Source organism: Coloeus monedula, assembly GCF_965178545.1.
Source record: "Coloeus monedula genome assembly, chromosome: 15".
NCBI lineage: Eukaryota > Metazoa > Chordata > Aves > Passeriformes > Corvidae > Coloeus > Coloeus monedula.
This window is the reverse complement of record NC_138795.1, coordinates 16,548,871-16,564,512: the sequence shown is the minus strand read 5'-3', so window position 1 is coordinate 16,564,512 and position 15,642 is coordinate 16,548,871. Positions and strand designations below refer to the sequence as shown.

Sequence of the window (15,642 nt, the reverse complement as noted above, 5' to 3'; positions counted from 1 at the left end):
ATGTGATGCTGTTTTGCTTATTTCTAGTCCTGACCTCCTCATTAATGAACTCGAGAAAAGGGAAATACAAGCACCACCAAAATAACAGTGGTGCAAAGTAGAACCTTGTAATAAACCAAACAAAAATTGGAAGGATTCACTTCCTACAATTTTTTCCTTTGTTCCCATCACAATTGCATTGTGAATGAAAGGCTCAGCTGTACTATTCATCACTTGGAGGGAAGAAACATCCATAAAGACCAAATGGAACCATCCTCTGAAAGATCAGCTGGATGAACTTGCAGGGGAGAACTCAGCTGGGAACTTCAGCTGTCACCAGAGAAAGGGCACGTGGAAATGTTAGGGGAAGAGAGAAAGAGGTGGGGAACTAGGGCTCATGCAGCAGTTATTCCAAGCAGGAAAAAATGTTCATTATCTGCAGAGTGTTTCTACCTGTACAGATTTCTAAACCGGCACCGGTAGTGATGCAGGCCAGGCTCTGAGGGTTGTCCTTGTACAGTTTGACAGAAAGACATTGAAGTTTTCTCTAAGGTACAAATGTGGTACAAACCTCTGTCTGTATTGTAGACAGAAACAGCTGAATTATAAGTGATTGCAGAGGCTTGTGCAGTTTGGAAAATTGCTATGACCAGTGGGCCCTCTTCCACATGTCTTAAGTCACACTACAGTCTTAGCTAAAACTCTCCTCTCCTCTCCTCTCCTCTCCTCTCCTCTCCTCTCCTCTCCTCTCCTCTCCTCTCCTCTCCTCTCCTCTCCTCTCCTCTCCTCTCCTCTCCTCTCCTCTCCTCTCCTCTCCTCTCCTCTCCTCTCCTCTCCTCTCCTCTCCTCTCCTCTCCTCTCCTCTCCTCTCCTCTCCTCTCCTCTCCTCTCCTCTCCTCCCTTTCTATTTCCAAAACTTCCAGTGTTTAAGCTCAGGTGAAGGATCCTGGTATTGTCACTGAGACAATTGCTTCTGCTCCAGCGGTACCAAAATTACGAGGTTGCCCTATATTTGAGGTGGGAGGCCAAAAATTTGGGTCAGCCAGCAGAGCCTGATGGGTGTGCAACTAATGGGAGGCATGATTAGTGCAGGGCACATCCAGGCTTTGGGAGATTCCTGGGAAGCCTGGCTCCAACTGAGAGAAACAACAAAAAAGTTTGCTTGATAGCTATGTGGAATATTGCCCTGGGCTGTGTGTTGTATGCAAATGTGATGCAAATATGGAAGTGTCCAAATTGCCTCATTTCTTGCTGTGGCCACAGCAATGTGTTTGGCTCTTTTGGGTTAATGAAAGCAAAAAACTGTCATCATTGAATCCCAGAATAGCTGTGTTTGGAAGAGATTTCTGGATAATACTTAGTGTGTCATGTGTGTCATTCCTCTGCTCAGAGCAGGTTCCTCAGGACTGAATCCAATCAGTGATTTTATTGTTTGTTTCCTTGGGATCAGCTTTCAGCATTTGAAAGCTGAAAAAAGTGGATTTATTTGAAAGGTTTTGCTTGGTTTGTTTTGAGAGAGATGTGTCCATATCATTCTTGTTTCAGAGGCCTTTCTGTGTACCCGAGCTTAATAATGTTCCCTGCCTTTGTCAAGCCTGCTGCTCTCTGCTCATCTTCAAGGCAACAACCAGCTGTATGTGTGCCAAAAGGTTTTACTGGAAAAAAACCCATAAAGCAGCAAGCAATCCAGTTAAGCCAATGAATGACAGCACCACAGCCCCAGCCTAGAAAGCACTGAGACCTGCATCCAGACTGATGCTTAATTTGCCACCAAAATAAGTAAATAAATCAAGCCTTAAGCACCCTGAGGTTCATCAGGGAAACAAAAGCCAGTGCAGATTAGCAGATTCCTCACTAGTAACTGGGAGGAAAAAAAAACCCTGGAGCCCGACTCACAGTATTAGGCCTTGCAACAAATCCAGGCATCACAGTCCACTATATTTTGCAAACTGCAGGATATCAAGGGCTGCAAATTTCTATCAGCCACCCTGGTCATACTTTGCAGCATGGAAAATTGTCCCTGGCCTCTAATTTTTTTTTTCTTTCTTCAACATTTTGGTGTCTTTTGGTCAAAAGCACACTCAGGTCTGCCCCACAGGAAGATCTGCTGTCTCTTCTCTCTGTGCAGGGCTTCAGTCCCGAAGGGCTCACAGAAAGCTGCAGCTTGAGGGAATCTGGAGCTGCTTTATTTGTTCTGGAGAATATCAGACAATGCTGTTTTCCCAATTTTTTGCTAATACAAATTTCTTGTCAGCCTTAGTCCACTGCCTTGTTTACCACTTCACGGCTTTTCTACTGAAGCCCAGAAAGAAACCAGACACACAATCCTAATGAAAAGCTCAGCATGTAAAGAGAGAATTTATATTTCAGTTCTTGCCTTTGCTATTGGTTTTACAAGTGATTGCTCATCAGAAACCAATTACCCCAGAAAGACTTGGGTTTGGGTCCCTACTGATGTTAGCAGGATGAATAGCCTCATTTACAATCTCTCAACTGGAAAACAAAAAGTAATGATAATAAAAAAAAAAAAAAAGTCTTTTCTAATTCTCTCTGCCCCCTTGTAATTCACAAGAAAATTAAACTAATAACTCTCTCTGTGAGCGTGTTATGCAGATGCCAGGAGTCAGGGATAAATGTATGAAACTATCCCAGGGAAAGTCCCCCGGGAAGGAACCTCTGAGCAGGCAACTATTATGCCTTGCAACACTCAGAGCTTCTCCAGCAATGCAATCTGTGCAGAGAGGAGGCTGTTTCAATTTCCTTTCTTCTCCCTCCCCCCTTTTTCGATTGAATTCCACTTGCAGGCAGCAAAAACTTCCATGGTTTTTTGCTGGGCTTATTTCCCCCTCCATCTCCATTTCCCATTTGCATATAGAGGCCCCTTTATGAAAAAAATTCTCCCTGCCAACAGAATCAAGCCCTTCAGAAGTGGCTCCCAGTGGCTTCCTTCCTAATACCTTCAGCAAAAGGCAGGGATGCTTGGGGGTGACACGAGGGTCCCCACTGTGTTGCCAGGCTCTGTGTTGTGATTCATCCCTGCAGCTCACATCCAAGTTTTTTACTCATTTTTTTCTCATTTTAAAGAAGAGATAGCATTAAAAAAAAAAAAAAAAGTCTGCAATTTGTCCCTGCCCATCTCTAAGGGAGAAGGAGCAGGAGCAAACTGCTAGCTTCTCCCTTGCCAGATTGGAGTGTCTTGCTGGTCAGCTGTGATTCGCTGTGTAGTTCCACCCTGGTTTTTGGGCACCACGACGCTGGGCACAGCAGGGCACAGGAGGCACAAGCACAGCAGACAGGATGGTCCCGTCCCAGCTGGGCGCTGTGCATCATGTGGGGAACATGGAGGGGGCACCGTTTCACCAGGGATCTGGCAGTTTGCAGCCGAATCTTCATGGATCTTTATGGATACACAGAAAAAGCGGAGCAAAAGAGGGATACCTGGACGTGACTGGGTCAGGCTTCTGCTGAAAGCAGGGTCAGATTTGATTGAAACGCACTCGAAGCTACAGCAAATATAACATTTGGACCTAAAGAGAGGCAGAAAAAGGCCGGAGGGTGGACCCTGCAGTGACAGGAGGAGCCTGCAGGAGTCTGTTCAGATATCAAAGGAACACGACCAACAAGGTGTATGACATCTGACGGGCATTGAGGGAGTTAAATGGCCCATGTCATGTGGCACAACGAGCCAAGAGGACTCTTGGGGAACATAGGAAGAGGATTCAGCCCCAGACAATCATCCTTTTGATGATCTCCTTACATTCTGGGGCAGCTGTCAGACTATTTTGCAGGGAGAGATTAAGAGGAAGAGGTGGTTTGGGTAAGCAAATGGATTATAACATTGCATTTCCTGGAAAGAGGAAAAAATAAATTTTGGTTTGGGGAAATAATTTCAGGATTGCATTCCTGAAGTTTGGTCTGTTAGGGGATACTCAAAGCAAATGGCAAATCTTTTCTTCTGATCTCTGGTAAAATGCCAGTGTCAGAGAGGTGCTGGGCATGTGTCCTCTAAATGATATTAAAAGAAGATCAAGAAGGGAAGTGGGGACAAGATGGAATCCTACAGGTGGAATTCAACCCTAGATTAAACTCCTTATATTTAGATCCCTGTGTGGACATGTTCCATCTGTACTCTGGGGGAGTTTTGGAGATTTAGTCAATAGAGACTGAACAACTGCAGAGCAAGAGCAGTGATAAATTAATCCTAGAGCCCTCAGCCATCACCCTTGGCAGTATGAAAAAAAATTCCTGTTAGCTAAAATACCAAGAAATATGGACATGGACTAAAAAGTAGATTCATCAAACCAGTCAGGCTCCCCTGTGATGCTACAGCTGAAGCTAACCTCTGAATTTCAGATATACTTGGGTTGAAAAAGTCCCTGTGTAGGGATCTGCGTTATTGTCTGCACCGTGCTGAACTCCAGTGCTTTTCAGAGGAAGATTTGGGTACAGAAATTGGGTGACTCACTGCAGCAGAACAGAACAAATTCAGACAGCTCATCTTTTCTCTGGGTTCATGCAACAGTTTAACCCCAATTTTTCTATTTCCCATGTAGCCTGCTATCACAGAGTCTCTGCATCCTGGCCTATCAGAAATCCTACCAATGCTCATAATCATTTTCTTGATTGATGATTGCTTTTCCTGCTTCTATTTCCTTTGTATGATTTATTTTCTATGCAGGCAAAATGTATGATAAGACAATTCCGGAGCTATTTAATGATATTTTCTCTTGTAGACATTATTGAAATGGATGGATTGGATGTGAAGACTTTAGTGATCCTTCTGGGAATCTTCACTCTCTCTTAATTTCTTCTGATGCATTTTTTTCACCTGTTGTTGCAGATATTCTTAGCAATGAATTAAAATAAATATCTCATCAGAAATGCCTGCAGATCCTCTGAATGTATTCCTGATAGTTGACTGCACAAATGTTTTATTTTTCAATCCGTTTAACATGAACTTGTTTGCATTGCTTCCTGGCGCTGGAGAAGCACTCTGAATTCCGAATGCTGAAATAAAAATCACTGCTATTGTTTAAAACATGCAAAAATGTATCATTTATTCAAATGTAAGATTTGTAAGTCATTGAATTTCATGGGAGACGAATCATTAGTCAAAGTGCAGACTGCACTAGGGGTCATATTTAATTTATTTTCAAAGCCTTCATTCGTGCTTTTTGGTCCAGTGTGTCATAAGTTATTCAATACACAAAGGTGTCTACTTATGTCTCAAAGTAATTAAGCTGATTAAGTCATATTATCACTAACAAGAAGCATTAATTCCACTTGAGTGAATGCTGCAAAACAGAGCCAGTGACATTTCCACTGCTTAAACTGAAAACACATTATAGGCTAACTGGGAAGCAAAAGCTTCCCTCAGTCCTGGCCTGTTCCTGCATCTGATCTCTGTGGAGGAGTTGGCAACTGATGTTTTCAGAGCAGTGAAAAAGGAAAAGGTGCAAAGGAGCAGAGAAAATCAGCACATGACAATCATGCAGACGTTTTTGAGTGTGGCAGAGGTTAAGTTATTATGACAGAAGCTAAAGGATATTTATTTCTACAAAACATCTGCTGAGATCAAAAACGAAACTGGAGGAAGTGATCCAGCTAGGAACAGCAGGCTGTTCTGTGTGGTGGGGTTCAGGGAGACTTTTAAGACACTGATGCAATTCGAAAAGAAATCCGAATGGATCTTGACCCAGTCTTAAATAAATTAAGGTGTGTTCCGGCATTATGAAGAGAAGAGAAGAGAAGAGAAGAGAAGAGAAGAGAAGAGAAGAGAAGAGAAGAGAAGAGAAGAGAAGAGAGAAATTTCTAGCATCTTTGCAGGATCTAATTAACCACTGAGTGCCACAGACTGGGTTGGATCCAAGGTCCATGCAGAGGTTCCCACTGGTCCATGGATTTTAGCTCTGTCCTGCCAATACCACGCCCTCTGGGAGCTGAGACCCACCTGTATCCATGGCTCTACCCAGCCTGACCCAGCTGCATGCAGAGTGCTGTGTCCATGCTGAGGCTTTCTGGGGAATTTGCTGGCTGCTTTTTGTTCTGTGCGTGGCAGGTGGGAGTAGAACTGAGCATCAGCCCTTCTGGGTCTTTCCCTCTGGCCTCTTTTCTCTCTACCTCTGGATTCATTTTGTCTCTCTGGGATACATTTTCAAGTCATTACAGAGATACAAGTAATGTTTCCATCCGAGCAGTCTATTCAGCAAGAGCACAAACCCCCTGTTTGTGCTGGTGCCCAGAAGCGCTGTGTGCCTGCCTCGCATGGCCTGAAGCATTTTTGCAGCCAACTGCACCACATGGCAGCTTTCCCACTGTCCTAGAAGCAAATCTCAAGCTGGCTGGCATGTCCCTGAAAGCCAAATTTGCCTCTGGATCTCTGAGAGAGCTGGAACATGTGAGAGGGGCATCTAGAGAGTGTTCTGCTGAGCAGATCTCCAAAGGAGCTCTCATGCCCAGTGCATTACCAGGCTACAGAAACCAGCTAATGCTCATCAGCTGTGCAGGAGTGTAAGCACAGGGAGAGTTGTAAAAATAACTAGTTGTAGGGCAAAGACCTTGCATTTTTAATGAGACCCTGTCCCTGTGGGAGATCTTCAAAGGAGATCTCATCTATTAGATGGACGATTCTGACCAGACATGCCCTTTGAAGAGGGATAGTAGTGTGCTTGAATTACATTTATGCAAGTCCTCTCTCCCCTAAAGCAAGTCCCTTTTTATTGTCCTTTTTATCAATATGGTGATTGAAATGAAAGATTGAAACTGAGCTCTTGTCAGTGTAGCTTTTCCCTCAACTAAGCAAAAGTGGATACTCAGGGAATGTGCGGTGTTGGGGCCTGGGCTGGGTGCTGTGTTGCTCAAATCCCTTTTGGAAGACGCCTGACCCATACAAACCTGGGGGTCAGCAAGGAGTACAGAGGTGTGTGTGTATCTATCTCATCCCATGGGCTGATGGTCAGGAGTAATGGAGAGGAGATGAAGGCAATTCAGTGGGCACCAGCAAGCCTTGGTAGCAGGAACTTTAAAATGCCAAGAAAATACACTGGAGAGTGACAGGGAGATGGCAAATCTGTCCCCTTGATTGCTCGACCCCATGATTTTCCAAAGACAGAGATGCAAAATGTCACTTTCAAAAGCCTGTGGTTTTGGGGGTCAACTTTGAGATCAATTTCCCTTTGGGGAAAATCTGATACAAAACACCACTTGCATGTGTTTATTTAGATCTTGGATGCCATGAAGCACAGGATGTGCTGGGTGCTTTTGCTGTGTGAGCTGGAACACAGTGAGCAGCTTGGCCCTCCTGCAGAGGGGCTGCAGCTGAGCCCCCGTGGGCTCTTTGCAGAGGGGCTCCAGTCCTCCCCCAGTGCCTGACCAGCACCTAAAAATGCAGGGAAGTTACTGCCAGAGTTAATCCGGGAGGGGGAGATGCTTGTACCCTACAGGGAGTCAGGTCCATTTGATGCTTTTATTACTTCTTGAGGCTGTTATTAATCTTATTGTATCACTTTACATAATTCCCTTGTTCTTTTGAAGCACTGGAACGGGCTAATGCTGTACAGAGGTCTCAGGCAGTAGCTGTTTGGGGTTCTTTCTTACCCTTAACGCTCTCTAGAGACCCTTGAAGAATGCACTTGGCAGCACAAAATCCTTCATCCTACCGTCTAATTGGGACAGGGAATATTTCATCTACCCGCAGTCAGGCAGATATGAGCTGGGACTGAAGTCACCAGAAGCAGCCAGGTCCCTTTCATGTCCAAAGCACCGTCCTCCTGGGCCCCTGACTCCCACGAGGCCCCTTTGAGTGCTCCCTACCCCCGGCTTCCACTGAAGAGCACACTGCCCACTTGTAGACAAGGACTTTTCTGGGTTAATCCCAAAAGCCGCATTGCAGCTTCCCCAAGCCAGTCACCAAGTGAGTACATGGTATGAGAAGGACAACCACGGCCTGGCCACTTCAGGACTTCATCTGAAGGGGAAACACTTCCCTCTTCAAGCCAAGAGACATCCCACCAACAGATACAGGCTTGACTATTCCCAGGGAGCTGGTCCCTACATGTGGCTCACACCCAGGCTGTGTCTGTGGCTCCTGAGGCAAGCTGCTGGTCCCTAGTATCCAGGGGAAAGGGTAAATTAACCAGAGAAAGCACCATAACAGCCACAAGCTGTTATGCCGTTCGTGCCACATCCAGCCCCTCTCCCCAGCAGCTCGTGTATGCCCACACCATGGTGCAAATTCCCCCCTGCCTGAGCTGGAGCACGGAGAAAGGAGCTGTGTGACATCTCCAGCTCCTTCTGGCCATGAGCCCAAAGTGCTCCTGAGTCCAGGGGAGGAGGGAAGGGGACCTTGAGCCCCCAAAATCCAGGTGAAGTGAATAAAATGAGCTCTCGGCATAAAAGGAGCTCTCTGCTCCAGAACTCCGAAGGCCAGAAGGACAGATGTATTTCCTGGAGTTGGGAGAGCTGTGCAGCAGTCCCTGCTGTCGTGTGCAACTCAGGGACAGCCAGGAGCCAGGGTGAGCTATTAAAATACAATTTATTGGTACAAATCAGACATAGTGAAACAAACTCAGTTTAGAAAGAGCTGTCATGTTCTGCACAGATGGATTCAAAATGAACTGTCCCGTGACCAGAGCAATTGGCAATGGTGACAGACAGACTGGTGGACAGGTGCAGGGTGTGCAAGGAAGGGGAGAGACTGTTCTGGGGCTGAAGTCCTGCCCTTGAGAGCTCCTGACTGCCAGCTAGAAGTTCTCAAATAGAAACAGGGCAGACTTGGAGATGTTTGTCCTATGCAGGTGGGGTGCCCAGTGCAGGGGGTCCTCCAGGCATTCAGGACTTGGGGAAAACAGAGATCCGAGGGAGGGCAGGGGCAGGAGGGAAGAGACTGTCACCTGTGCTGGGGTCACTCCAATGGTTGGGAAACTGTTTTTCATTCACATGATGTTGCCTTGGGCTAGAGAGCTACCCAGCAGGGCCTCACCTTGTGCATCTCTCAGGTACTTAAGCTAGCAGCTCTTCTGGCCATCCGATCCGTGTGTGCACACGGTGCTCCTGGAACAAAGGCTGTCTCTGTCCTGCACCCTGGCTATGTCCAGCCTTGCAAGTGTTGGGTCAGGGTCTGAAGAGAAGCACTCATGAAGGCCGGGTTTTGCACTCACTTCCCAGAGAAAACAGATGCCAATTGCTGCTCTAGACATGCAACACATCCCACTGGATCTCAGGGACAGAGCAATGGTCACTGTCCCAGTGTGTAAGGTCAGGCTTGGCTGAACCAGGCTGGGTCTGCATACACTTTCCGTGCCTACTGGGACAGAGATACAGGCATGCAGCTCAGTACATTCACACAGCCAGACAAGACAAAGAAGTGACAATGTTTACAGAGAGGAATGGTCCCTAAGGGGACATGGGAATGGGTAAACTCAAGGCAGATTTGCTTAAATCTGGTCATATGGACCTCAAACAGCACCTGCTGCCAACACAGCTCTGCAAGATGAGATGGGAGAAATTCGCCCTGCCACCACCCCCCTATCCCTGTAATTTTCAGTCTCTTGCTCCTTAAATCCTTCCCCCTTGCTCTGTTGAGCCACTCTCCCAGCATCCCATAAAGTCTTGAGCAGTCCATACATGGAGGCATGTGCTGCAGGTGGACCTGGCAGCTGAAATAATGCAGGAGATTCCAAGGATAGAGCCATCCAGGCTATTTCAGGTCGTTGTTGATAACCACACTGTCATGCATGTCACAGTAAGTTGTCATCTTCTTCCTCTTGCCAAAGGTGGAGAAGCTGTTTTTGTTCTCCCGGCCTGGGAAGAGGGGCCCATCCTTGCTGGAAAGCAGAGCGGGGGTGCCAGGGATGTAAACGTTGTGCTGATAATCCAGGGCTGGGTACAAGGGGCTGTACTGGGGTGTCCAGATGCTGTTGGGGCCTGATGAAACTTTCTGAAACTCTGGAGGAAAAATGAGCTCAGTAAGATTGGCTCAGGTCATATCCACACCCCAGGATGCAAGTCCTGTGTCACCAACCTCCGTTCTGGTGCCTGGACACCCCTTCCACCCACAGAACTTCACCACTGCTAGGAACAGGGATGTGACCCCCCCACTGCACCTCCAACAAGTGACCAGAGGGTCTGGTCTTCCCAGCCCCAGTGTCCCAATACTAACCAGAGACAGGGGTCACCAGCGTGCACAGCCTCTCGTGCTCCTTCTGAAGGGCTTTATGGATTTCCCCCACATCTTCCAGGCTCTGGGAGCTAAAGAGAAGAGACCGGTACAAAGCTGTGTTGGAGATAACCTCCCCATTCCCATACCCCCCTTCCACCTGCTTCCTCTGTTCCCCCAGTGCTGGATTTGGTACCTTTTCAGGGCAGGTCGCTGTGTGCTTGGAGGCAGCCAGTCTGTGTTGGGCTGCTTGGCCTGGAAAACACAGGGAAGAGCAAGGCTGGTTATTGGGACTCTCTGTCAATCAGCCCCGGGACCCTTTGCCAAGCAGCCCAGCCCTGCCAGCACAAGGCTTCAGCAGGCAGGGATGCAGGACCACATCTCCACTTTCCCTGTGCCCTTTGTGGAGAAGCAAGCAGCACATTCCCCTCTTGGGGAGCCTGAGACAACTTTGAGTCAGCTTGTTCCCTTCTGGACCTTCCTCACCCTCCTGAGATACTGGGGTGGTTTGGGGCTTGTCCTCTGCCTCTGGGAGTTTTAAGTCTGGCATTCTGGGGAGAGACAGGTGGTTTTCCTATTCCTGCTAATTTTCGAATGCCTTTTTTGCATATGTGATGTTTACTTAGCCCAGGTCTGAGGTACCAAATGGTGAGAGATGCAGAAATTGGCTGCATGCTCAATGTCCCAGGAGGGCTGCAAAAACTACAGGAAAATCTAATTAAGCATTAGGGAAGAGAGTCCAGGGGTGCAAGGAGACACGTGGAGAGACTCTCTTGGCAGAGAGTCTTGGGATCTCCTCGGAAGGGCTGGTTTATTAAAAGTCAAACGTAAGTGGATTAGACGCCTCATCACTCTCCATCCTTGTAATCGTGTTTTGGAGAGTCTTTCATCGGGAAAATTAGACATTCCTCATTTCAATACCTAACAAATGTTGACATCAAAATCCCGCCCTGAAGACCCCACTCCCTGCCTGCTGGCACAGCCTGTGCAGAGCAGCAGCCAGGCCCAGGACACTGCGGCCCCCGCCAGCACAGGGGAAGCAGAGCAGCAGCGATGCTCAGACTGCCCCAGTGTGAATTGCTTACCCAGGCTAAGGAGAAGCCACCCCCACTATCCCACCTCCCCTAGGGCACTGGAGCATCTCTGTTGCCTCTAATGGGTACAAAAGACGGTGAGAAGGGATTTCCTCTCGCCTCAGCCGAGCCTGACGCTCCCCCGGTAATTAGACCCGTCGGGAAGCTCAGTGGAGATCCCGCTGCCTGACTGCTCCTAATTCCCGCACTGATCAAAGGCTCCGGTTATTCTCTGGGAGAAGCCTTGCCTGCTTTCCCTCGTGGCAGAGGCTGAGGGAGGGGGCTGGGGGCACCCGCGGAGCACTGGTAAGCACTGCTGGGCATTATGTTACCTCTTTGGAGACCTGGAGATGCTGGTCTGGCCAGGACCGCTTCCCGGGATCCTTCTCGTTGTTCCGGGGGGGGCTGCAGGGTTTGAGGAACATGAAGTCACTCTGAGCAGACTCAGGACCAAGGCAGACCTTGTAGCAGTAGCCTGGGGGGCCGCCCGCAGGCACATCAAGGCAGGTGGCAGCCGTGGTCCCTGCAGGGGGCTGTGCCGTCAGGTTGGAAGTCTTCAGGCCGTCAGAGGAGGGTCTGGACCCAGGACAGCAGTGGCAGCGAGGTGGTGAGCAGCTGTCCCCTTGGCGGGAACGCCGCTCTCCACGGCAGCGAATGGCTGTGAGAATGAGGATGGCAAGAAGGAAAGTGAAGGAGATGGAGCCCAGGGAGACAAGGAGATAGAGGGTGAGTGGGGAAGATGAGGACGCCTCTGGAGGGAGGCTGAACTCGCTGAAGTCGGAGAGAGTCTGGGGCATGGTCTCCACCACCGAAAGCAGGAGGGACACTGTGGCAGAGAGGGCTGGTTGTCCACCATCCCGCACCTGCACCACCAGCTGCTGCTGGCTGGCATCCTGCTCCAGAAAGGAGCGGAGGGTGCGCAGCTCACCCGTGTCAGGCGCCACGCTGAAGAGGGTGAAGTCAGTAGCCTGGAGGAGCTGGTAGGAGAGGCGAGAGTTCAGCCCCGCATCTGCATCCACTGCCGACACCGTGCCCACGAGGTAGCCGGGCCTGGCTGAGCGTGGCACGAGTTCGGTGGCAACAGAGCCATTGCGTGGCATGGGAGAAACGATAACCGGAGCATTGTCATTCTGGTCCAACACAAAGATGTGGACGGTGACGTTGGCACTGAGTGGGGGAAACCCCGCATCCTGTGCTTGCACCTGGATCTGGAAGCTGCGGATCTGCTCATAGTCAAGGGAGCGCAGGGCGTACATGTGCCCACTGTCTGAGTTGATGGACACGTAGGTGCCCACAGGCATGCCATGGATGTGCCCATCTGCAATGGAGTAGGACAGGTAGGCGTTTTGTTGGCAGTCAGGGTCCAATGCACTGACAGAGCAGATGGAGGCACCTGGTGCGTTGTTCTCCATCACATAGACACTGTAGGAGGGCTGGAGGAAGCGCGGAGCGTTGTCGTTCACATCAGATACTGGGACGGTGAGGGTGCTGCGGGTCAGCAGGGCAGGCGAGCCCATGTCTCGTGCTGTGATGCTTACGTTGTACTCAGGCACAACCTCCCGGTCCAGCGCTTGCGTGGTGACCAGTGTGTAGTAGTTCCGGAAAGAGGAGCGGAGCTCAAATGGTACATTGGGGCCAACCTCACAGCTCACACGCCCGTTGTCCCCAGAGTCCCGGTCCAGAACACTGATGACAGCAATGACGGTGCCTGGGGGTGCATCCTCCAGCACAGGTGTGGACACAGAGGTGAGGGTCACCTCTGGCGCATTGTCATTGACATCGAGGAGGTGCACAAGCACCCTGCAGTGCACAGCCACAGCTGAGGGTCCGCGGTCCTTGGCTTGCACGTAGAGCTCGTGGAGGCTGGCCCGCTCATAGTCCAGGCGGCCCTTCAGCAGCACCTGCCCACTCCGGGGCTCTATGTGGAAGAGCTCCCGGACACGTGGTGGTGCGTGCCCACTGAAGGAGTACTCAATCTCCCCATTAGGGCCCTCATCCAGGTCAGTGGCATTGAGCTGGATGACCAGAGTGCCAGCAGGAGCATCCTCAGGAAGGCTCACACCGTACGAGGGCTGGTCAAAGGCAGGCACGTTGTCGTTCGCGTCCAGCACCGTGACGAGGATGTGCGCTGTGCCTGAGCGTTCGGGGACACCGCCGTCAAGAGCAGTGAGCAGCACCCGGTGCACACGTTGCTGCTCACGGTCGAGGGCACGCTCCAACACCAGCTCTGCAAACTTGCTGGCATCACTGCGCGTCTGCACCTCAAGTGAAAAGAAACCATTGGGGCTGAGGCGGTAGGTGTGCACAGAGTTGGTACCCACGTCAGGATCCTGGGCACTCTCCAGTGGGAAGCGGGCACCAAGCACGGCAGACTCAGCCACCTCCAGCACATACTCTTGCCAAGGGAACGTGGGTGCATGGTCGTTGATGTCCAGCACCTCCACCTCGACGCGGTAGAGCTCCAGTGGGCTCTCGACGAGGAGCTGCAGGTGAAGCAGGCAGGTCCCCCCGGCCTCGCACACCTCCTCCCGGTCAATTCGCTCGTTCACAAAGAGGATCCCGTTCTCCAGGTTCACCTCCAGGTGCTGCCTGGCCCCGGCCCGTGACACGATCCGGAACCTCCGCGCCGACAGGGTGGACACATCCAGTCCCAGGTCCTCACCCAGGTTGGCCACGAAGGCTCCGTGCTCCAGCTCCTCTGGCACGGCGTAGCGCAGCTGCCCCCGTGCCGGGTGGCGTGCCGGGGGCCCGGCCAACAGGAGGAAGAGGAGGGAGCGGAGGAAGAGCTGCCCCCGCCCGGAGCCTGCTCCGGCCCCCATGGCCCCGCAGCAATCCCGGGGACGGGGAGTCGCACCCGCGCCGCCGCCTCCTCCCTCGCCTTCGCTTGCCTCTTGCACTTTCAAAGAGTTTCGGGCTCCCGGGGGGCGGCGGAGGAGGGCCTTGCCCAGAGCTGGGGGGCCGAACCGCGGTCACCGGCAGTCACTTAACCCTTTCTTTGCTGGCCTCCGCAAGGGGCTGCAATCCGGGTCCCGGGGCCGCAGCAGAATTTGTTTACCGGAGACGGACGCACCTGGGGAGGGGACCACCTTCGGGGAGATCCCGTTAACGGCGGTGGGAGCTCCAGCGAGACCGATCGCTGCCCGGGGCACCGGTATTACCCCGCAGATGCTGCGTTCGTCCCCGCGGTAGATTAAGAGGAGCCCAGATCGCGGCTGCTGCCAAATCCCCCGGCCGCGTCCCCCGCCGTGCCGGTCCTAACCTTTACCAGATGGTTAAGCCCCTCCAGACTTGATTACATTTCCCTGCACACCGTTTTCCTTGTAATGCGGAGTTTTTAATTACAGGAGCAGGGGGATTACAGCCCTGGATAAAGCTGAGCCCATCAGCGCGGAGGCACAGAGACCCCCCCCTCTTTCCCTTTCCCTGCCTGCTTCCACCCCCGACACCCCGCTTGCCCACACCCCCGCGTCCCAAATCCCGCTCCCCCACCGTGCACCCCAGTGTCAGCCCCCTCGGGCTCTCGGGGCACGATCCTGCCCAGATACCCCAGGATCTGCCTCCCCACACCCCCAGCGGTGCCCCCAGCGCGGGCACAAACTTTCCGCCCCCCGCGGAAGGCGAGGGGGAGGCGGGAGCAGAGCGAGCCGCGGGTCCCCCGCCGGCCCCCAAAGCGCGACAGACGGCGTCCCCTGCGCCCCCCCGTTCCCTCCCCGCCCCGGTACCGCTCACGGTCCCTCCGCTGGCCGATCCGTTCTCCCCGCAGACCCGTCTCCAGCCGCCGCCGCGCCCGGCCAGCTCCGTGCGTCGTCTCCCACCGTCGCCGTCCCCGGGGGCGCTCGGTAACGGGACGGGGCGGCCGCTGCCCCCGCCCCGCGGCTGCTCAGGGTGCGGATAATCCCCTAACGATCTAGTTAAAGGCTCGAAGGGGCTCGGAGCGGCGTTAGCCGGGCACTGATATTTCACCGCCTTTGTCTCTGCTTGCCGGTCCCCGTTGGGAAGGGAACCGCCGGCCCCAACCGCTCCCCCCACCTTGCTCCCTACGGGGAGCCGAGTGGGAAGGAGGATCCAGGGGCGACCGGGAGACCGCAGGAGGCAGGAGGCGGCGGAGCTGAAGGGGTTTGTCGGGCTGGGAAAAGGATTTTGTCCCTGGGAGTGCAGCGAGACCCAGGCGGGACGTGCCGCGCTCGTGGGGTCTCCGTTGGGGAAGGAGGGCTGGCAGGGGCGGGCAGGTGGAAGGATCGGAGCGCCTGGGGCACGCGTGGGCTCGTGCCGCTCACGGGTGAAATCGGGACGGCTCCCGGTAAGTGAAGCCCAGCCTGCATCGGCAGCGCCGGTCACTGCCAGCCTGTCCCCCCCGCCATCTCCCACGCCAAGACCACCCCTGGCGGCGTCGTTGTCACCCCCGCCCCGATCTGTTTCTTTCTAATCCCCCCC

General features: G+C 52.1%; 1 protein-coding gene across 1 annotated transcript; it reads right to left on the bottom strand.

The window, feature by feature from the left end:
* Positions 1–9,676: 9,676 nt before the first annotated feature.
* LOC309578482 (protocadherin-10-like) lies at positions 9,677–14,027 on the bottom strand (the record flags this gene model as incomplete). Its single annotated transcript, XM_082291164.1, has 4 exons — positions 9,677–9,924; positions 10,139–10,227; positions 10,332–10,390; positions 11,541–14,027. 4 exons carry the CDS (start codon positions 14,025–14,027, stop codon positions 9,677–9,679), a joined length of 2,883 nt encoding a protein of 960 aa, XP_082147290.1.
* Positions 14,028–15,642: the final 1,615 nt, after the last annotated feature.